The sequence below is a fragment of the Epinephelus lanceolatus genome, chromosome 3 (assembly GCF_041903045.1).
Source record: "Epinephelus lanceolatus isolate andai-2023 chromosome 3, ASM4190304v1, whole genome shotgun sequence".
NCBI classification, from domain to species: Eukaryota; Metazoa; Chordata; class Actinopteri; order Perciformes; family Serranidae; genus Epinephelus; species Epinephelus lanceolatus.
The window spans coordinates 7,230,609-7,255,061 of NC_135736.1; the positions used below are offsets into that span (position 1 = coordinate 7,230,609).

Consider the following 24,453-nt stretch of genomic DNA (forward strand, 5'->3'; position numbering starts at 1 on the left):
TTTTGTGGAGCATTTTGCGTAACAAGGGACTGACATCATATTGATATGGTACACTGATAAGAAAATTAAAGATGGTGCTTCATATCAAAAAGGTTGATGATCCCTGATGTAGAAAAATAAAAATATAAAAAGACAATATTAAATGACATGGAAACTATGTATAATCTGGTACCTGATTGCAACAAGCATTCCCATTTTGAGCAGCTAATTAATTTATCCTCTAAAAAGCCATCAGCTGTATAGATCCTGAAGATGCCGTTTCTCCCACACTAAGCAGCCAATGACTAAGCTTCCTCACAGACCCCAGAGGGTTGTTCTTGCTTAATAGCAGCTAAATCAGCATAATCCGATCAACTCAGCAGCAGCAGTCTAAGTAGTAGATTCCATTGTGTTGTCCATCTCGTAGCTTAAGATTTGTTACATAAGATTTACAGTACATACCTAATTCTTAATAGCTCATGGCATTAATTTGCTTGTGTTTGTGAGTGTGCATTTGTATGTGTGTGCTGTATACTCTGTTCCTACCATAATGTATTTACAGTGAAGCCATGTCATGGGTTGGACCATTTCCCATGGCTGAGTGGCTGAGGAAAGTGGTTATTAGCTGTGGGGAGAAACTGGGAGGTTTGTGTGGGGCGGGAGGAACCAGTGAGAGCACACTTTTAAATCCCAGTATTTTTCACTCTTGACATCTCAAGCGTCCTTTTGGTGAAACCCTCAAAATGTTTTAATTATCAACCATTTGTGGGGAATCATTCAGTGTCCTGCACCTTCGTCTTAGCGACTCACTCTCCTCGACCCCGTCTAATGGTTTCAGTTCTTGTGGACAAGGACAGGTGGATCTTCATAACAAGCAGGCTGCCTGGGCAACAAGGTTATATAACTGGCATTGATTCTTTCTGTGTCCAGACAGGTTAGGGCAGGTGTTAACAGAGTGGACGAGAGGAGAGAGGTGACAGAGAGAAGAGCGCAGAAAAAGATGTGAGATAAAAAACACGGAGGGAGAGATGAAGATGTTAGTCGTGACTCAGAACCACTCAGATATTCACAGGGAGCGCTGGAGCTCGTGTCAGAAAGCACTTACTCACACTTACACACACATACATAAACGCGCACACACACACACACACACACACACACACACACTAGCAGAATAGAATATGAGAGCATTGCAGCATTGGTTGGATGTGTCCCAGCAGCTACCGCACTGATGCTCACTGCAGCAGACGGGAGTGTACAGTCCAGACTGGAACAGAACAGAGTGGGGAGGAGAAGGAGGCAAAACCCAGACCAGTACAGAGGATAGAAGAGAGCTAGTTAGGTGGGGGATCTAGTCAGATTATGACTGAATGTTTAAACATAGATATCAACCAAAACAAAAAATAGGAGCGGTGTAAAGAGGTGGGATTAACAAGGCACAAAGGCTCAATAATCTAGACTTGATCAGTAACAGGAACAGGTGAAGGTCTGACGTAGGGACATTTTCGTGGATGCTAAACGGCATGTCTCGCTCTATGAGGCTGCTGCTGCTGCAGAGGTCCTTCAGTGACCACATCAGGTCCTCTACCTCCAAAGCCTTGGACAGGCTCAGCAAGCCCGCTCGAGAGAGCCGACTAGCAGGTGAGTGACGATGACAGACAGGTGTATGTATGTAGGTATTCATACATTACATGCACATGTTTGTTTGCTTCTGTTTTGCGTGTGAATGTGTGCAAATTGCATGTTCCTAATCATACAGTTTAATTTACTCCAGTCACATGGAGTTTCAAATTCTTTGACAAGATACACAACAGGGTGGAGAAACTGCATTGTCATTGTCTCAGAGAGAAGATGGGATATGCTGCAGGGCTTCTGTAAAGTGAACAGTGTTTCTGACAAACAGATCAATAGACAGCATTTATTGGATGTGTTGGGATGCTGGTGCTCAGAGAAACAGCCACTGACTAGTTGAGAGGTTTCTTGGGGCATTTTTTATAGAATACACCACCTGCAAAATGACCATTTGTATTTCAGTTACTCACTGTGTTACCTTGAATTCGTAAAGAAAACAGAAACCCAAAGGGGCAGACATTCTTTGTGAATTCATAGTGGATTAATCCGTAGAAGTCATAGAGGACCACGTTTAACAACATCAAAACTACACAAAAGCATCCTTTTAAAAAACTCTCACATATCTCGTGCAGTATACTCCAAGTGTCATTTATCTAGCCGTTTGCTCAGTACTTCCCAAACACATGCATTTTTGCTAAAATGTTACGATTTAAAGCACATCCGCCTATGAGTAGCGCCCTGAGAGTTCAAACACAAACACATACCCAGGCACGCCACTCGGTGGGCACATGAAACAGTTTGTACTCATCTGTTTAATATTGAAACCTTATAGCGAAAATGTTTAAGGACTGAGCACATGACTGGATAAATGAGACTCAGATTATACTGCACAAGTTGTGTGAGAGTTTGTAAATGGACGTTTTGATATAGTTTTGCTGCAGACCCTGATAACTTCAATTCATGAGGAATGTTTGCCTTTTTTGGATTCTCCGTTCGCCATTGAGGCATTTTAGAAGAACGAAGTTTTCTTCACAAATTCTGCATAACACAGGTTAAGTAATTGATATACTGTACAAATGGCCATTTTGCAGATGACACATTCCTTTAAGATGATCATTGTCAGGTTTCTGTCATGTTTAGGTTTTTCTTGTGCTCTATGTGATGGCAGGTCATATTTGTATTAGTGGATGTGCATAGACACATTTCTCTGTGTACTGTGAGATAAAGCAGTGTTGGCATTTTCCCCTCTTACCTGCTTCCACCACAGCTGCTTGAAAACTGGGTTCTGCCCATGTATAACTGATGAGCTGCTGGTACACACGCAGGACTGAGTGCATTAGAATAGAGTCCCAACTCCCTGGCTAGCTTGCTTTTAAATAATACAGATAGTCCTCTTGAATATAAGAGCAGCAGCAAAGAAAATGGATTAACAGAGCTGCTATTTAGGAATGTTGGCCGCAGATGGCTGATATCATCTGCAGCTTCAGGCCGTTTGAAAGTGGTTTTAAGAAAGGTGTGATCATCTTTAAGGGTCACTATTGACATGACGTTCGGCTGCATCCTGTTTGAAATCACTTCACCCTCCAAGTTAGTACAGGTGCTGGTGTGCTTCTTTTCAAAGGAGGTAACACAATTTTCCCATAGAATGGAGAGGTCAGTGCCCCGTGGCCTAACCTCTCTATTGAAGTACAGAGCACCAGGTGATAAATCCCAACCAGGATGTTTCAGGCTGTTGCCACATAGCTCCCTGTCCCACATGAAAGAAGTAGAGTTGAAAAGTAGGTCAAAGAATTATGACAGGATCTAATTACAGCCCTGCTGTCACTAATTTCTCTTGGTTTCATTTGCTGTCTTTCCTCAAGATGAAGGCAGAATGTTGTTGCTTTGACAGGAAATGCATGTGGAACTAAACCACTCTGACTGTGTGTGAATTCATGCATGTGTTCCTAGCCAGAAAGTGCAGGAACACATTGTTCTGTACCAAGAGAGCTGTTCTTAGTCACATGTTTGTGTCCACATGCCACGTCTAATGAAATGTAATCATAAAAAGCTTCTGCTGTGGAAGTTGCCCTAAATTATTAATCTTCAATCAAATTGTCCTGACTCCATATCGGTTTAAACTGCATTTTATATATGACTATAAATATATTTTATGCAGTCGAGATGGACCTGCAAAAATTAATTCGTTGTCAACTATTAAATGAATCGCCAATTAATTTGATGTAATTAAGTAATTTTTCAAGAAAAAAGTAAACTCTGATTCCAGCTTCTTAGATATGGAGGTTTTGCTGGTATATTAACTCCTCTATGACAGTAAACTGAATATCTTTGTGTTTTGGACAAAGAAAGAAATTTATTTCATCATTGTGGACTTCCAGAAACACTGATGGACATTTTTCACTGTTTTTTGACATTATACCGTAGATACCAAACACCAAATCAATTAATCAAGATAATCGACAGAATTAATGGACAATGAACATAATGGTTGATGGCAGCCTTAATTTGAGAATACACCACTTACATTAACTTATCCTTATCCAGCGGATGGTATGCTATGCTACGAATTAGCAACCCACAAATGATGTTATGTCCTTAACGTTGTCCCATTATACAAGCACGGGAGGGGCATTGATTTATTGATCGAAGTATGACTGACTTTGCTACAATAGGTGGTGATATGCCCCCTTTCAGCTTGTTAGCGTTGGATCTTTTTCTGGTTAACCTATTACATCACAGACCAAACAATCAATCAAGTTAGAAGCAAACTGGTACCATGGCGGACAACTTTACAGCTCTGTACATTTTGTCCATCCAAAAATGCACTGATCTGGATATAGAGTTTGCCAAGTTGTCATGCATTCAGTGCTTTGGACTTCTGGGTCAAAGCCCAGGACGGAACTGTGTATCATGCGCACAGCACCTTGGCCAGTTTGGGTCGGATTGACTGTGTACATGCAGGAGTAATTCAACTCTTTATTGCATTATCTGGATGTGTTTGTCTGACTTTGAGAAATTCGATTTAGTACAATTTCAACCAGGCTAACATATTAACATGTATTTTATAAGTCTGGTTTTAGTCTGACCAACACAATAAATTGATTTTCTCTAATGTCATGTAAAAATACTAAATGATGATGTCCCTTAAAATGGCTCGAAGTACACACGGCTCCGCACACCGGTAAAGTCCTGTGATTTGTGTCCCATCCCCCGCCCTAACCTGCCTCCTAACTAGATCGTTTGAGACTGCTTCCCTCTTTACTCCCATCAGCACATTGGTCACATGATCGCAGCCTTCCAAAGTACATGGGTTATGCACCAATTATAGGCTCATCATTACACGGGATATGTACGAATGTTGGTGTAATATTTTTTGTAGGAGCCGTAATAACAGTGTACAAGAACAGTGGTCTCAAGCTGCTTTGCAAGAATCAACTAGGATTTGATATTTACTTACTGTAACACATGGCGATGACACTATTGGGGCATGTGATCTTTGATGACGCATGTGCATCAGCTAATAACACTCAGGGCATGCTCTCAAGGACTGCATGTCAGCTCTGTTCAGCATCACGTATCCTGAAACCCAATAGCCTTGTTGACATTTCCCACCCTTGTCATCTCTATGATCACCTTGCATATTTAAGCATGTTTACAGCTGAAGGGGAAAACACTTTTATTATATCCACTGACAAAACCCAGCTGTCACTCACACTGTGTATTGGAGACGTCATGAAAAAGATCACTGCTTTGTCACGTTGTTCTCCTCAGGAGCCTCCTTAAATCAATCCCCTGTTTTAAAGACAGATTTGTCCTCAGGTAGTGATGATGTACAAATGGAACTTTTAAGGGGCCAAACCCTCAGGGAGACATCTTTTTTTTCTGATCCCTTCCTTTAGGCCAAAGGTATGAAATTCCAGCAAGACAGTAACAGATACTGCACCATTGAGGCTGCACTCAAGTGTGGACTTCCAGCCTTTTCATCAGCTTGTGATTAATAGCTCTGAGAATTTCAGTTTCCATAGCTCTTGCTGCAAAGTGTCTTTTGACTTGTTCCATGATTTACCCAGTGCTGCAAGATTCAATGCTTCATGACCTTAGAAAAAAATAAATAAAGTGGCGTACTAATTTGTGGGAGGTAGGTGTAAAATGGCCCATTTCTTTTGACTGAGCAAAGACTCAGGAGAAGTGTACAGAGTCTGGAATGAGTGGCATGCCTTCTGCTCTGCTTTAAATGGGTTTTGGTAAGGTTCAGACAGGTCAAAGGGCATCTGGAATCAGGGCAGATAGCAAGACAGAAAGAGGACAACAAACGGATCTGTCATCATACCTGCCTGCAAGATATTTCCCTTAGTCTGTTCATTAAGGACTCAGCTCACAGCGTAAAGTTTACTGTCATGCAGATTTATGATGATTGTGTTTTAGCTGAGCTGTTGATTTTAGTTGTGCAGGAGATCAGGGTAATCCTGAACAATGAGGATTGGACAAAGATTCAGTTGTGAGCTTTTCTTCTTTACTTTCAGTTGACACAATAAATACAATTTAGTACAGTGCATCAAAACATATAAAATACTTTGGACTGTTTCACACTAATCACACAGCCAAAACCCTCCAGTAAATGGAACTCTTAAGGCAATAACTCATGTCCGTGATATCAGATGAATATGTCTTTGGATGCAGAGGTGTGGGCAATAATAAATCAGAGTAGGAAAAGACAGATGAGTAGTTTTGATCAGTCAGAGGCAGCACTCAGCACTAACTGCTCACTGAATTGTGTCAACACTTCTCAGCACATGAATTATTTTTCTCTTCCATGTCACTTGCACTGACATGTTCTTTTTTCCCCCTGGCTGACACTTAGGCTTGTGCCAACCATCCTGCCCCTGCGCTAAAAGGTTTTATGTCACCAGAATATTGTGTAATAGTCTCTCTAAATGTCATGTTTTTACACTAAAGAGTCTCATTTATAATGTAGTGCCACTTCTGCAGGATTGCGTTGTGATGTAATCATGGATTGCATCAAGGTGGAGGTTATTCCTGCTCTCTACTTGCACCGCTTTTGGCTGGTTACCTGAGAGACCTAATTAATTTATTAGGCCTATCCTAATGCTGCCGGGTTAATGCTATTGTATAATAACCAGAGATTTGTTAGTTAATCCATAGTAATGTGAACACAGGCAATTAGCATATAAAGTTGGTTAATTTGATCTTGGTTTAGAATGCTTCAGCAAACGTCTAGATATTGCATAAGATTGTGTAAGCATATTCTTAAAGGCGCTGTATACAACATTTAGAGCACATCTATGATCAAGAGTCTGAGCCAGGATTCTCAATATGGAGGTGGCTAACAACGCTAAGAGTGCTAACAATGGCGACAGTGCTGACTGTCCTAACAGTAAGTACATTTACATGCACAGTTAAGTTGAGCGATGTTTATTGCTCAACTAAGCTACTTCATTGGTCTACTGTCCTTGTACCAGTTTACAGGCACGGCAGGGGAATCGATGTATTGACCAAAGTATGTCCCACTCTGCTACGATACGGGGTGATATGCCCCTTTTCAGCGGTTAGTATTGGACCTTTTTTCGGTTGACCTTTTACGTCACAGACCAAACAATCGTCAAACAAGTTAGCTACGGTTAGCTAGCAGCAAACTGGTACCATGGTTGACAGCTTTACAGCTCTGCATATTTTGTCCATCCAGAAATGCACGGCTCTGGATGTAGCCTTCGCCATATTGTTACTGGCTACTTCTTCTGTTACGCATTTAATACTTTCGACTTCTGGGTCAAAACCCAGAGTAGAAACTCTGGAACATGGGCAGAGCGCCTCGGCCAGTTTGGGTCCAACTGACTGTATACATGCAGGAGTAATTTGACTTCCAATCACATTATCTGGATGTGTTCGTCCGACTTTGAAAAATTTGGGTTGGTACAATTTCAGGCAGACTTGCATGTTTACTTGTAATTTAAAAGTCCGGATTAAGTTGGACTTAAGTGTTGCTCTTTCTGTTCCTGCAGATATCCTAAGAGTTGTGTAGTGGGCTGTAAATTTAGTTGGCTTCTCTTAAGAGGAAACTGATGTGGTTGTGTTGAAGGTGGAGACTTTAAGTTGCACTTATGCATCTTGTGCACTTGTTTGCGAAATTCAGTGTCAGCAACATTTGTTGGCGGTTAGTTTCTCAACTGTACTTAAAAAGTTTTCCTTCACTCTCAGAGTGCACCTAACATACAGTCCTATTTGGTCATTTCAAAGTTTGCTGCTGCCAAAGTTATTTAAATACTCATTTTCAGACTGCAAGTGCAATTTAGAACTCACAGCATGATAAAAAAAACCGAACCTGAGTGCACTAGAGATGAAAGTTTTATTTGTTTTAATGAAATAGTATCTTCTCCACTGATGCCTTGTCAGGATGTTTCTGCTGTATCCCTAATTACTTTCACTGTAGAAATGAAGAATCTGCATGAAGTAGCCAACAGGTTTGGTGTGTGTAGGTATTTAATGTGCGCAAGAACGTCATACCTAACAATTGCAATTACCGGTTCAGATTCAGCCAGTTATTTGTTCCAAACTGCTAAACAAAAAGACATACTAGTTGAGCAATTTCAAAGAAAAAGAAGCAAAGAAAGAAATTCAGTCAGATGAATTTCTGAAGAAAGTCAGATGTCTTTAGAGGGCTTTGTGTGACTTTATAGAGTTGTGTGTGCGACTTCACCAACTAAATCCCAAAGGCTACAGACTGCCTGTGTTTGTCAAGTCTTAGTGGAGCCACAATTTAATGCCAAAATGAATACCAAAATTGCACTCTACTACCAAATCTGCATTACCACACCCTCAACTACACTACTTCATTCAGCTTGGCAAGCACAGGTGGGTCCCTTTCCAACCACAAAATGACTACACAAGCACAGACAGACAAAAACTTGCCTTGTAGCAGATGAAATAGGACATAGGATAAGTGGTTTGAATGAAGATGACTCTCCTGACTCTGTCATCCATACAGCCTTGTGCACTTAGAATAAGATAAAAAAAAAAAACTTAGGTTCATGTACTGATTTGGTCAAAGTTTTTCAACGTGCTTGTGACGTCCAAGCTGCACTGCAGCTGGAAGAGACATGAAGCTCATAAAATACGCTTTTCCCTAAACACACTTCAGTACTGTAAATAAAAAAACAGGTCTCTGTGGATATACGAAAATATGCTTGCTATAAATAAGTGCCAGTGAGTGTGTGTCTTAGTCTTTGTGCCCCTACTTGTGCATGAATGTATTATTGTTAAGTGGTAACCAGGCTTTTGTACGGGACTTTAGGGTTGGCCAGTGGGAGGTCCATAGACATGTTCCGGTCTACTCAAGCCCTGCCTACTGTTAAACCACACAGATGTCCTGGGCCTATTGTTGCCCTTACAGGAATCTACAGGGACCCAGCGGGGTTATTTCACGCCTCAAGGATGCCCAAAGAGGAAGTCAGAAAGGGCGCACCGCTGTGACATCAGCAGAGGTCTCTTTGAATGAAAGCGCAGCAGGTAGCCATGTAACAAATTAGCTTCAACAAGATACTTTCACTCCACGAATGGACCGAGAGATTAAAGTTCAATCAGGGATTTAGCTTGAAAATATGCAGATCAACATTAATATGAAATGTGTATGTCTTTAGTCAAATTAGTTCTGCACATTTTCAAGACAACAAGCATTTCAACTCAGTTAAACTGCATAATATGACACAGTTCTCACAGCACATTTCTGTCCCTGAAAAGCATGTTTTTAATCTACATCTTAATGTCAAAATGAGACCACAACACTCAAGGCGGCTTTCATTTTTCACATCAGATCTGCTTATGATGTTTTATCATGTGGTCATTCCAGTGGCTTAATTTTAGCGGCTTAAAGGGTCAGTTTGCCCCAAAATCAAAAATACATATGTTTCCTTTTACCTGTAGTGCTGTTTGTCATTCTGGCTTGTTTAGGTGTGAGTTGCAGAGTGTTGGAGATATCGGCCGTAGAGATGTCAGCCTTCTCTCCAGTGTAATGGAACCAGATGGCACTTTGCTTGTGGTGCTCAAAGGGCCAGAAGTTATTATCCATTTAGTCAAGATAATTCACAGTGTTTGTTTTTTCCTTTTTACCAAACTACACCCACCAACTGTTTCACCGCGCAGAGGAAAGCCTGCATCTACTTATTAAGGGTAGGGGAAATAATTGATTCCTTAACACATCATAATGTGGACGTGAATGATTCTGCATCTATTCATAAATGTCAATAATCTTCTATCTTTTACCATCGACTAAAGACTACTATTAACAATGTAAATAAATGAGACAGGTACACCAGGCAGAGGCAGGAGAGATGTTGCTCTCCACACAACACAGCTGAGCACCGCCCCTCCCCTTTATTTTGATATTGATATACAGGCAGGACACTGTAAACTGCTTTCAGCTAATTCTAATTTCAATTAATTCCTTCATTAAGTATGCAATTAACTTTTTGAAAAAAAGGGCTGCAGACCATTTACTCTTCAATAGTACATGTAAATTAATCATATTTCCAGTGAAATATCACTGTATGCAAACACTGGACACTCCGTTTCCACATAAGATTAGTGTGTGCAATCATGGATGGAGTGTTGAAGCATTTTGACCATAAGGTTGAGGGGAAAAGGGACCTGGACAAGAGCCAGATGGTATAAAAGTAAATTAATTTGTTTATTTAATTATGGATCACTACAAATACAGTATGCTATTTTGTTTAATGTAACAAAGTCCAAAGTCCAAAATTTTGATGCATCGTGATGCATTGATAATCATTTTATTATTGAATCATTGCCCCCTGAATCATAATTGAATCAAACTGTGAGGTGCGTTAAGATAAATTGACAAGAGGCTCATGCTTGTGACAGCATGGGATGTAAACATGAATGGCATCCTTCCTCGGCTGAGCTCAAATCTGAGCTGGAAGCTAGCTGAGTGGTGCTAGGTGAGTTAGCAGGAGATGTGTGCTTTTTTCTGTGCAGTGATACAGTTGGTGGGCGTAGTTGGTAGAAAGAAAATAGTTCCTCCATGAAACTGCTCACAACAAGGTCTGTGGATTATCTTGAGTAACTGGGTCATGATTTCTGGAAAGAGACATTGCTGTTGACTTTTCAAATGTGTTCTTTTTTGGCACTTTGAGCACCACAAGCTGCGTGCAATCTAGTTCCATTATACTGGAGAGAAGGCAGACATCTCTACAGTTGATATCTTTTACACTCAGCAACTCACACCTAAACAATCTAGACTGATAAATAGCACTATAGGTGAGAGTAAAAATATGTTAGGTTTTTTTTTTTTTTTTTTGGTTGAACTTTCCCTTATCTTACTCATGTAGAACAGCTTATGATGTTCTCTAGTTGGCACCTCACGTTTCAGTATGCCTTCACATTTAGGTCAAGCTGCTTGATTTGTGTGTCTATAAATAGCACCTCCTTATTATTTCATCAAGGCAGATGAACTGCTCCACTGTCTACTTTGGTGCCAGCATCCCATCCCAGTCACGAGGAAGTGAAAAAGTAGGCCAAGAACACAGGTTCCTGTCATCTCTGTTTTGTGCCTAAGATTTTATTCAAGTCCATGTGCGTCTCATGAGTGAAGCGTGCCATACTTGAACTACTTACAGAGTCATAAAAACTGTGTGTGTGTGTGTGTGTGTGTGTGTGTGTGTGTGTGTGGATGATTCAGAGCATACCTAAAAGCACGCACAGACTCTTTTACTGTGTAAGCATGTGTATGTGCGTGCTATAAGATTACAGTCAAGCTCGACTAGACATGACTATGGGACACGTGCCAGGGACATTCTGTATTTTCACTCTCCACCTCATCATCCATCTTTCCCTATCTCTCTGTAGGTTTTCAGATTTGTTTTGCATTCTTCTAACCGAGCACTTCACTTTAAAAACATGTCAGTCAGAGGTTTGTCTTGTGGTTCCCTCAGGAAGGAAGAACATTCAAGACTTAAATACATAATTTATATAATTCAAAAAATAAAATGCACCATGTGTAACCATTGTATCTATAAAGCATGAAAAGTATTTTGACTACACTTGTAGTCTAGTTACCACCTTTTTTCTAAGCCCTCAGTCATATGATAGTTGTTGTGTTTACATGTACAGATTAGTCCGTTTTTTCTACTATATTCCTACTAAGCTGTTTAAGTGGCTAATGTAAATTAATGAACATGTCATTTATCATGTCAAATTATGGAAGAGTGGAATGGCTGGAGCCACTTGTGCCATTCTGTTTCTTTGCATCAAAATAGGATTTTTCAAGAGTTTTTCCACCAGTGGCAGATAGTGTTATCACGATACCAAAATCTTTGTTTCGGTACCAATACCAATATGAATTTTGATACTTTTCGATACTCTTCGGTACTTTTCCTAAGGAAAAGTCCTTTTGGATACAAACCTTTACAACAATAAATAGTAGGTGTGTAACGGTACCAAAAAAAATCATGGTTCAGTAAGTACCTCAGTACAGACGTCACGGTTTGGTAACTCAAATGTTCCACCAAGTTTGTGTTGTCTCGTGTTATCTCCCTTTGCGAGGCAGACTTTCTCTCGTGTGCCAGCTGCGGATGTTGATATAGGTGTTGTCATACACACCACTTGTGCAATCTGTGCTCCAGTAGGAACAAGAAAGGCATTTGTGTGCATAAATGAGTAAAATAAATTAACTAAATTAATGAATTGAATCAATTTCAAAGTACCGGTATTTTCCAAATGCAGTATAGTACCGTTTGGAATACTCTAGTACCGCGGTACTATTTTAGTACCGGTATACCGTGCAACACTAGTGGCAGACTTGTTTCACACTCAGACTATAAAAACAATGGATGTAGCTACTGTGACATCACCTATCAGTTTGTGGATTCCCATTTTGAAGCCTTGAGTTTGCCATTTCAGCTGTCGCCATCTTGTTTTTTTGGAACCAGAAGACAATATTTTGGAGTGAGGTTGGGACACTAGGACACTATTGGCAGGCAGCCTGTCACTCAAAGTGGCCTGTCCTTAATTATGTGTAGCTTTAATCACAGACAAGAGAATAAAAAAATGTACCGCCTGTACAGTTGTCATGAATGTTGAAATTAGCTACAGAGACCAAACTCTTTTTTGTACCAGGTTGTAAACATGTTTGTTTCCGCTGTAAAGTTGGGCATTCTAACATGGAGGTCTACATGGACGACTCACTCTTGGAGCAAGCCTCAAGTAACCATTCAAAAAACTGCAGTTTTTGGCACTTCATTGTTGGCTTAATTTTTCAGCCCTAGAAGCTGCTGCTTGTTTCAACCAGGCGAACACTTCTTCCCTCTGTAATTTCTTCAACCACCGTCTTGAAATGGTTGGTGTTTGATATTCAAATTTTTTTTTATGTCAAGCAGCAACCTCCAAGACTAAAATAAAGCCAATTCAGAAGTGCCATAAACTGCAGTTCATCAAACAGCCACTTGAGGCTTGCTCCAAAGACAGTCAATCCCCATAGACCCCTATGTTAAAACTTTACAGCAGAAATAAACATATTTACAGCCTGGTACAAAAACAGTTTGGGTCTCTATAGCTGATTATAACATTCATGACAACTGTACAGGGGGTGACTTTTTATGTAACTCACCTGTTTACATTTTATTAAGGGATTTTATTGAGTCACATCCACCCCTCACTTATCCACAGCTCCATCTTCTTGTCCAAATATGGTCACTTCTGGCTCCAAAAAACCAAGATGGCAACAGCCGAAATGCCGAACTCAAGGCTTTAAAATGGCAGTGCACACAAACTAATGGGTGATGGCGCTGTAGCCATGTCCATTATTTTACACAGTCTATGGTTGATACTTAAGTCATGTATAAAAGTTGGTGGGTTTCTGCTTCTGACCACACATGCTGGCTTTTCTTCTGGCCATGCATCTCTACTCCAGCCTTCAGACTGTTGGAGAGTTGGTTTGTGTACAACACACAGAGCTGGCCGGAAACGGGCAAGAGGCCGCAAGGAAACAAACACACAAAGAGCTTGAAAATGGATGCCGAGAGATTTAATTCCATTTTATCAAACGTGTGCTCAGTCCACAAGACTGTGGAAATGAAGGACTTACAGCGACTTGAGCCATTTTGTACCGCACAAGAGTTCAGCGAGCCACCGAAGGACCGCCCTGCGGATTTACTATTGGTTCTGCAACGTAGGGAGTTTTTTTAAACTCTGAAATTGTATCCGCCCATCTAAACACAAAATCAGGAAGAAAGTCATCAGTCTTTAGTTAAGCAAAGCGTCTAAAGACTGACTTGTGAGTCTAGTCTACATGTCCAAAGAATGCTCCTTAAACCCAAATAATATGGGCATATCCCACATGTCTTAATTGGAAAATGCTAATTCAGAAAAAGCCTACTTCTGAATATCTAAACAGAATATGCTGTTTACATGACCCACATCTGATTCAGAATATTGTCATATTTGGAATAACAGTGAAATATTGGTGTGTATGTAAACATAGTTGCTGATTTTAGGCACTGTTATTGTTGATTTTTTTTAACTGTGCTGTACTTCAGCAGATGGTTTTTCACCACATTGCCACACTGTTTTTCTTTTCATTTTGTAACATCAGCATATAAAGACTGAAGTTGCTCATAATTCACAGTCTGTTTCATCTTAAGCAGAAATGTAATTAGATGTGATTTCCACATTAACCACAGCCTATATCAATGTAATGTAAGGCTATATGACCTTTTAATAAATGATATATGTACACACACAGTCCCACTGTTTGTACAGTCAGATTTCTTCACTGTGATAAATTATTCCATTATTATTTTGTGCCTGTATATTTGAAAGTAGAAACCACAGTCAGGACTATATATCATTTCTGCTCCAGTGGGCTCATGTTAGTGAACCATATCTTTCATTTGTTAGGTTTGGCGAGGTCATTCTGACTGATTGTCCTGGTGTTATAAAGGCGACTGGCAGTCACCTCACTGGACATGTCGGTGTGTGAGGGTGAACACTCTCGAGATATTTATGATTGAATTAGAGTCCTCCAACGTTGTTCCTGTTCAGTGATTTAAAGCCCCCTTGTTTCTGCCCCTGTGCACTCACAAGGCCGCTTGTTTCGAAGACTCTGGAATGTTTTGCTAAACCCAGTGACTCCAGCGAGCTCACGCCAAACTTGTTTACTTTGCCTGTTCTACCACGCTCCCTCTCCTTCAGCACTTTCTTGCTTTCTCTTTTTAACTCATGAGCTCACTGAATGCGTCTTTTGACTCTCTGATCATAAGACCCCTCTCTGTTTTATTGATCCAGTGATTTGTTCTGTCTCCAGTAAAAGTCTGAACCTTTAAGAGATGCTTGATCCGTGAAGATGCTCCAGAGGTTGCAACATAAAAGCCATATCGGCCATCTTTTGGCACGAGTTTGTAGCATTACAGCAAATAAGGATCATGTCTTTTCTGCAGAATTATTTTGATGTTGTTTTACTTGGTTGTGTACAGAGAGAACAGTGTTAGCACCCATAAAGACAGAGGAAAAAGCCAGATCTGAGCCCTCAGGGTTATGAGCATGTAGCCGTGGCTGATTCGTGAGTAGAATCCTAATCAGCTGTTTTTTGATTTCTGCGTCTCTTTACCCTAATCATCTCTCAAGTGGGACTTTTCAGCGAGACCACAAGCAGCCCACTCAATGCACACTCTTGACTTCTCATTGTCCCATTGGCTGCCTTTGCTTTTACTCTGCTGCTGGAAGGTGATGTGATTGTTCAGAGCAGAGCTTGGGCAAACACTCGTCTCCCTCACAGACTCAAACATCCAGATATAACTGAGCTGGAACAACGAGCCTGCTATTTCAAGGGTCCATTGACATTGCACAGAGATGAGGAGCAGATCCGTGCAGAGCCGACACTTGCAGAACTCCTGATTTGGCAAAGCTTGGGATTCCCAAAGTGGTGTGCACAAATATTTGCACACATTGTGGAATTCACTCCTGCCTCGGCACTCGAGAATGTCTGATTTCACACCGCAGACTTTCAGGGCCATCCACTCCTACACCTTTCTGCCCTCCGTCAGCAGAAATGGTGTGATTGCCGTTGCGAGTGGAGCTGCTTTGTCGGCAGAGACAGAGCTGTCTTTATTACCCCGAGTCACTGTGTGTGCTGCACCTTCTCAGCTTTAATCAATAATACTGATCGGTGGTGCTGTGTTAGAAGATAATCATGTACTGTTAATGAGAGAACTTGGGAGGCCGAAAGCAGATGATGGAGTGCAGAGAGAATTATTGAGAAAATGTGTCGAGGGGTTTTGTTTCTCCCATAAGATGACTCTAATACAGTGGGTTTTTTGGGGGAAAAAAAATCATTCTAGAATTATTGGTGAGATTTTGTAGGTGACTGCATCTGCATAGAAAACAATGATAATATTTAAAAAAAAAAAAAATTAAAAAATTGGTTTTTACTCTGAAGATTTTAATTGAGTGTGAACCATCTTCTGACGTGAATTTGGTTAAATCACCATGACACCATTGAATTTATATATTACTTCTCTATCAATCCAAGTCTAAGGCTAATTGAACACTCTGATATGTCGAATTAATAGTGCATGTTTCCTACCCTAAATTGGGGGTTGTGTTGTGTTGCTCCCCTCCTGTTCCTCATTAATATTTAGGTTTTGGTCGACAACTGTTTTGGTTGCTTATAAGAATTAAGAATTCTTTGTAAGAATTCTCTTCTAGATTACTGTTGGTATTATCGTTACCTTTCCAGCCTTGCAGCTCTGAACCATAGTTGGGAGACCTGAGCTTATCTACACACTTTCTGCTGACTACTGTTGCTTCACAAAAGCATACACTTTACTATGTGTGCAGCATTTGCCAGTTAGGGTACTCTTCTACGCAAACACACACACTTGAGAGTCTCACTTCTCATAAACACCTCCAGACTATGTCACATACACATCACGTGTCTTAAAGAGAAAGGCAAGGCCAATAACAGGCCCCCAGGATGTTTGCCAGGCTCATAGACGAAGATCAGAATTTGATCCATTCGGTTCGATAACATTTGGAGAGTCTAGAAGAGCCACACGAATCATTTTTATCCTCTCTCAAGTTGGCGGAGTGCTAAACTGGAAGTAGCTAGCTCAGCAGGCGGAAGTCTCTAGTGCACCTGCCCTATGGGTTACACATTGTAAAAGCAATGCCAATTATCTGCATATTTTTATGCACAGCTGTCATCTTTTTCAGCTTCATGTGTCACTGAGCAACTTTCATAAGAATGAACTGAGGCCCTGCTCCAACACTCTATCCAGTTTATACATCCATGGGCGGAAACATTAGTCATGAAAAGTGAGAACTGTGTGAGTTTTCATTTTGTATCAACCAGCAAAAAAGTTGCAGTGTGATGTGTTTTGAGTTAATTTGCCTTACTTGACTTCACAAGTCCTGTGGTATGACTTTTGTGCATGTGCACATCCCAGTGTTGACGGTGAAACAATATATCCTGCAGCTCCAATATAAAAGCACAGTTGTGTCTTTAATCCGTAAAGGACAGGGATTTCATCATCAGCACATTTTTAGTGGTGTCTAGACAGATGATGGCTTGATGGTGTGTAACTGTGTGGTTTGATGATTGCTTGAGACTGAATCAACTAATGTTGCATCACAGATATGAGATAGGGAGGGAGGCCACCCCTGAAAAAACCCTGGAATGAACAAAAGGCAGTGAAGTGAAAGATTTAGTGTTCTCATAAAAAATGATGTGTGCACATAATGAGTATGCATGAGGACCTTGTGAAAATGCTGAGAACAAATACCACAGTATGATGAATATACACTTGGAACTTAAAGATGATGAATTTACTACAAATTGAAACTCCCTGAGTGTGTGACCTTCCTCCATGCACATCTGTCTGTCCTCACCTGTGAGGTATGACGGAAGGTGAGAGGTCAAGGTCAGAATAAGATGCTTGAGTAACAGTGAACATATTTCTACATTTTTAGAATGGCCAGTGTCTTAAAGCTCAGAGTTTATTATCTGTCGTGCTAGTGATGCAGCGTCTAACAAGACGCATGATGTGAGACAAGAGGAAGATGATGGCGTGATGACTCGTCACTGGTCATTAGTTGTAAAGTGGCCACATTTGATAAGAATTTCTTCCAGATGGGTTCAACAAGATTTCGTGCGCCATTAAAATGGTCTCATCTTTGGTGATTTAGCTGCATCTTGGGGTGCCTGATCTCATGGTATGTTGTTTGTTTACTCTTTGTCTACTTTCCTGTGTCTCTGTAGCTTTTTGTGGTTTGAGCAGGTCTTAGTGGGTTAGCCATCTTTAATTTACTCAGTGAATTCACAGGGGATTCTGAGCTGATCCTGTTGCTCTTTTTGGTATTTTTGAGCCTTCAAATGCTGTTGATTATGGGACATTTTCTTACAGTTTTAGAGCAATGAGTCACAATGGAGTCCTCTGTGTTGGCTGTTTATTAGAATAAGACCTAGAGTTAATGGGAATGACACTTATCGAGATGAGATTTCACTTTTTCCCGGTAAATGTGCAGATAATAACAGCGAGGAATACTCATGTTAACCTCGGTCCCTGTCAATTTAAAATACTGCCTCTAGTAGATGTCCTTCACTGTCTATGTGTTTAATCAGGGGTCAACAAGCTCACTTATCAAAATGTGAGAATCCCAGGAACCACAAATTGACGGCTATGTATATTGACAGAGCAGCATCATACTAACAAATCAGTGATTGTGATGTTGTTCCAGTGTTTTCACAAATAAAAACACAGTGACCTATTTTTTCATGTGGCACTCCAGTCACCAGCACAAGACACCCTGTGATTATCATCATTGGGGGTTTGATTGTATCATTTAATGGAACAAACACAAGTTTTCCTCAAGCGCAGAAAAGTAAAACACCAGACAGCATTCTTTATTTAAGGATAATCATCTTGTACTCAGAATAGATGTCTTTCTCTTTGATGCCAGTCACAAGACTGCATGAGTCAGTGAAGCTGTTGTAAAGTAAAACTTAGGCTTGAGTTGAGTATTAATGAAAAGATTGTGTTTTCCAGTTAAGGTAAATTAAAAAGTAAACATATTTGCAGTGCAATATCTTAAAACTCTTAACACAAACACCAATGATGGAGGACAGTTTGGATGAAGGAGAGGAATACAAAGAAAGATTTTGTGCACATTCTCTGAAAGCCCAATGAATATGGACAAAATGGAGCAAGACCACCGGAGACTGTGGGGGCAGTGTAGAATAATCGACCATAGGCAACAACAAAGACATTGAAAAAATGACAGAACAGAACGAAGCAGTAATATAGTGAAAATAATTCTCCGTCTACATGTCAAGATGTATACAATAGCCTTACAGTCCACAGCTGTCCACAATGCCGCCTCTGTTAAAAGGTACATTATTTCGACCTCCTCCACCGTCGCTTCATTTGCTGGTGCCAGAATCTTTTGACTCTGCCTTTTAGTACCATCTATTAGCTGTATCTATGCCATCTTACAGGACGCAGGGAAGTATGAGGGCAGTGTCGTTTACAGCATTTGAAACAGATGTACAAATGAGCTCTTAGAGTCAAGTTGCCACATCAGTGAAATGCTTCTATGGACTGTAGCTGTGCAGTCCATGTAGTTACATGCCTAGACCTCTCCTCACATACTGTTCTCAGCACTGTACTGGTACAAGACTGATGCCGAAAAGGTGCACTGGAAGACAGAATGTAGGCAAGATACTTAGCTGACTGTCATAGCAACACTGCGTGAAACTGCTCTGACATAATCCTCAACTCAACACAAGCACAGCATGTTCTCTTGCTGGATTTCTATCCACAAATTTGCCAAAGGAAAACCAAAAAAGAATGGCAAGTTGAGCCATGCCATACCGTGCAGTGAAAATAAAGCACAAGAGTCCACAGAACTTCTAGTGTACTAAGGTCAACATGCTAAATTGCTCATCAATGACAATGCCAACATGCTTATGTTATGCAGGTATGATGTTTACCATGTTCAACCTAAGTGTCAGTCATCAGGATTCATCCTCTGGTGACCATGACTATCCATACAATAGTTGTTGAAATCTTTCAGTCTGGATTAAAATGGTGGACCAACCAGGCAACAGACCCTTATTGCCATACATAGAGCAGTGCAGTAGCCTAGCTAAGTGTGGGATGATAACACTGGCTGTATCCCAATGGAAATGGGACTGGGGGTAGACAAGATATGATGAGTGAGCTGATGTGCCAAAGACATTGGGAAAGGAAGTGATTAAAGATGGACTTCCACAATCCAGAATGGCATTCGGCTATCGTATCACCTCATGTCTGACCGGGTTCGTGACTCCTTATTTTCTCTGTAGTGGGAAGTGACTGGTATTTTTATTTATGAGGAGAATGACAGACGCTCTGGGTCCTCGGGCATAGACGTTTTCCTTTTTCCATCCCCTCATACTTTCCATTCTGCATTTGTCATTGTGTTATGGAGGACTTGAAGATTCCTGACAGTTGAGACCATACTATAGACAAAGGCAGCACGCCTAAGTGGACCATTTCCCAAGTGACCCCTTTAACCTCCACTGTCCTCCAGGCCTTCGTTAGATCTTATAGAAAGATAGAGAGAGAAATGATGTGGTTATGACTTCCAAATGTTTTCTCAAAGTTCACTTGTGGTACTCGGACAAAACCGTTGCTCTCAATTAGATGAGATAGTTAAATGTGAGTCATTTCGAGAACAGTCTGATCATCAGTAAGTTAGAATTTGGTCAGAGGTCTGAAGCTTTAAAGAGCACCAAGAAAAATGCTTCAGTTGTTCCGGCGAGCTTCTGAGGAAGGAGTTATGGATGCCTTTAGGCCCCTGCTCAGCCCTTTGAAAACTTTTTCTAAGAATCTCAAAGGAAAAGTATGTGTCAGGGCAACATTGTGATCCATCACAAGATGTGTTGTGGACTACCATCAAATGGCATCAAGTTCATTCAGTCCTGTATCAGCTTTATACCCTCTGTTTCTGTAGCAACTTTGAGGTACTTGAGATGTTTAGTTCCTATTCCACAGAGTCATGAGTTGAGTGGCTAGCCTAGTGCCGACATGTCCAAACTTTATTTTGAGTTTCGTTTCTTGTTCATCTTAACAGAGACCTCCAGGAAGCTTCAACATAATCTCTCTTTAGACTGAGACACTTAATGTCCCTTTCTCCCTCAGATTGGGAGGTGTTGCCAGTGACCCCTCACCTTGTAGTCACTCAGGGATCGTAACCCCTTTGCCACCATGAATGGGTGAACACAAGGCCACAGGCTGAGTGTTGTCACCCTCTGTGTCTAGGCCAACCTCCACTTTGACTCCTTGCAGCTGGTAATAATACAGGCAGCGAAGCGCTTAGCATTAGCAAGTTGGGTAAGTGACACTTTGACAACATAATGTCTTTTTTTATGTGTGGCTGAGATGAGGGTCAGTGAGCATAACGTGTCTAGCCTTTCTTGGAATAAATGTCTTGATAAAGTTGCCATCTACAATATTTTTCATTAATTGGTTGTAAAACAAAGCAGCAAGTCCACAATGTTCTGAAGAAGACAGTTTGGGAATGTTATAAAAATTAGGATCTGTTTGATTTTGCCTGAGGTCACGTCTGACCCTCGGTTCTCTCTTTTTTTTTTTTTTTTTTTTCACTAACAGAGATTCTTGTGTGTGCATATGTCCTTTTCCCAAATAGCTTTCACTGGAAACTTAATGAATGGTAAACATGCCAGGTTTTTTCTCTCTTTGCCTGTCTATCTGCAGGGTCAACATAGCTGTCATGTGAACCACTTGAGTGGCTCTTACCAACATGCATGCACTGAAACGTGAGCTAGAAAAGCCTGACTGTCTGAAGCCTAATGAGCATGACAGTTTTGAGGGCTGAGTTTAAAACCAGCGGGTGAATAAAGCCAGAACACAGTAACCAAGCAGCCTGTCCTTTTTATTCGCTTGTCCTGTGCCTGCTTCATTGCCTTAAAGCCATTAGCACTAACAGTGAGGAAGCAAAGGGGGGCCTGTCTTGTTTTTTTGTTATGGGTTTTAAGGCCTGAAATTTTTTTTCTCCAGACAGTGACGTGGTATGACCTCTCTGTGGCCAACCATCACAACACAAGTAATAGAAAGACTCTGTTGTCCTCTGAGAAAACAGGGATCATTGCTTGTTAAAATCACAGTCATTTGTGACTGATAATATCATCATGTGATTTTACTGTCATTTAAATATGAACATTTTTGCAATTTAGGTAAAGGAGTGGCAGCTTTTTCATTCTGGTCATTTACAAAATCAACAAATGTTACTTTTTTCCAAAAAATCGTATAATTGAAACCCATTTTTAGCTATGCTATCAGCATGGCTCCAGGATGGCAATGTTGGTTGGTTGTTTGGTCTACCAGTATCTTAACTAAAGTATCTTAACAACAATTGGTTGGAAGGCCATGAAATTTAATAAAGGCATTGCTGGACCTTAGAGTTTAATCAAACGGTACAATCACAACTTTTCGATGGATTGCCATGACATTTGGTAGAGATGGTAATGACGCCTGAAAGATAAATCCCAATGACTTTACTAAATTTCCCCCTGACTTTTACACTAGCGCTGCCAGCAGATTACACTTTTAAAGTGGTGCATTTAGCATCCAGAATTATTGGATTTGATCTCACACCCCTAGCAATAATCTATAAGGCTAGGCTACAAAAAAAGGGACTTAAAGTTTTAAAGGACCTCTCTCACCCAGCTGACAACCTTTTTAATTTCTCTGCCGGTTAAATGCAATAGGGAAGAAGTTTTAATGCACTTGATGCACTTTATCTAATTGTTTGAGGCTGCTGCTAATTTACTTTGCTTACGTGAGCTCACTAAAAAAATTCCAATTAGGACTGGACGATATGGGAAAAAAATCAAATATCACAATATTTTTGATCAAATACCATGATATTGATATTGGGAAGATATTATAGGACTGACTATTGGTGCCTTCACAAAATATTTACAAAATGAGATTTTTGATCAGTAACAATCAGTGATGTGGATGTGGTAAGTGGGTAAAGGTAAATAATAGAACAGCTAAAGCAGTCTGGTATGTTCAGAAAGTTAGATTATTATACTGTGATACAGTCTTATGAAGGCTGCCTGCCACGGATCAATCCGTGGAAAAAGCACGCTCAAATCAATTAGATGAGCCAAATCTCAAAAGATGATGAGATTGATTCTTAATTCACATTAAGAAGAAAAAAAAGAGGATAACACTGAACTTTGCTGCTGGTAGTGCTGTGTAGTACTTCTGTGTTAGTAAGAGTGTTGTTACAAAGGACTGTGCGCATCATAACTGGGGTATAATATCAGTAAATTTTAATGAAATACAGACATTGCTTATCCCCATCCAAATGCACTCACATGAGCTCCCCAGGTAATACTGTGTGAATAGGGCTTTCGTCTTGTTTTCATCTGCTGATAAAAAAATTGTTGAAATGCCTGACTGTCAACACGGATTCTTTTTGTAAAGCTGGGATCAAACTAGCTCCCACTGAAGCTGACTCCCTCAAATCACAGCTGTTACCAGTGCACTGTAACATTATAGTGATCTAGTGTATTGCTTTTCATCACACCGACTACTACTAACATAATATTTTATTGTCATACATCTGTCATGTTGATTTTGACCATTAACCCTTTGATGACAATGTTACCCATGGTACATTACTGCATTTCTGATAGTGACTCTCCAGTACCCTTGTTTTAAGTTTCCTGTCCACTCCCATTGCTTCATTCTCGGAAAGATGGGAGGACTGGGTAAACAGAGAAGGGTCAGTGTGAGAGCCAGAGCCCAATCTGTTGGGCATATGGAGGTTCTGTCACTGCTGCCAACCACCAGCTGGACAGTATTAGTCCCCCTTGTTACTCAGAAGTTGAGCTATCATCCCCCAGGGGCTGATGAGGAGCAGAGGGACGGGGAGGGGGGGGAGTCACAGATCTGACTGCTACTCCCGTTCATTGCCTAAAGTCCCCACCCTTGAATACATCAGTGCTGTCCATTCGCTCCTAAAGTAAATAAACCCACTGTGTCTATGTGGAGGACAGAGAGTGAAAGAGTGGGTGAATGAGGGTTCAGGGCACCAGGGGTATCTCCTAAAGTGTTAAAGTGTGTTTAAGGGACAAGAGACAATGACATTCGCAAAATGAAATTGCAATAAAATTGCATCGTGACTGAAGTATTATGATAACATCGTATCGTGGATACTCTGGCGATTCCCACGCCTAATATTTATACAATAAACAATCATCACTAATGTGGATATACTGACTGGGTAACAGTAAATAATAGAACAGCTAGAACATTCTGGTACATTCAGAAAATTACATAATTCAACTGTAATAAAGCCTTTAAAACCAGGAATATCTAACCTCATATCACAATATTGATATAATATCAATATATTGTCATGCCCAAAATCCTAATGTCAGAAACAGACTTCATTCACAAAACTAAAAAATACTTAAAATATCTAAATAGTCATTTCATTTGGCCATGAAAGTCCTTGACCCTGAGTCCCAGATATCATCAACAAGTCACAGTCCACTTACAACAGGTTTCTGTCCACACAGCTAAACACATACACGAACTTCCTTCTGTTTATTTGTATTTGGCTTAATGCACCAGATTCCTTAGATTCCTGCACAGTGGATTTGGGTCAGCTATGCATAAAGACAAATATTTAGATTTTCCAACTGAAGTAAGGCCCTTCATAATAATATCAAAAACCTTCCTTGTTGGCCAATGCTTACAGAAGGCTACCTTAAAAATAGGTCAAGCATGCAAATCAACGTATATACATACGTAGGTTTGCTCAGGAATACACAAAATCTATGTCTGCATCTCCTTC

General features: G+C 40.5%; 1 protein-coding gene across 3 annotated transcripts in view; it reads left to right on the top strand.

Moving 5' to 3' along the window:
• Positions 1 to 24,453, top strand: part of dlc1 (DLC1 Rho GTPase activating protein) — a 124,531-nt gene that overhangs the window by 55,761 nt on the left and 44,317 nt on the right. Inside the window, exon 1 of one of the 3 annotated variants that reach the window (XM_033623815.2) lies at positions 1,231 to 1,620. The exons of the other annotated variants lie outside the window; for them this stretch is intronic. Coding sequence (XP_033479706.2) covers positions 1,491 to 1,620 — 130 coding nt within the window. The 5' untranslated portion in view covers positions 1,231 to 1,490. Of the gene's footprint in view, positions 1 to 1,230; positions 1,621 to 24,453 lie in introns of those variants that run through there. 3 annotated transcript variants of the gene reach the window in all.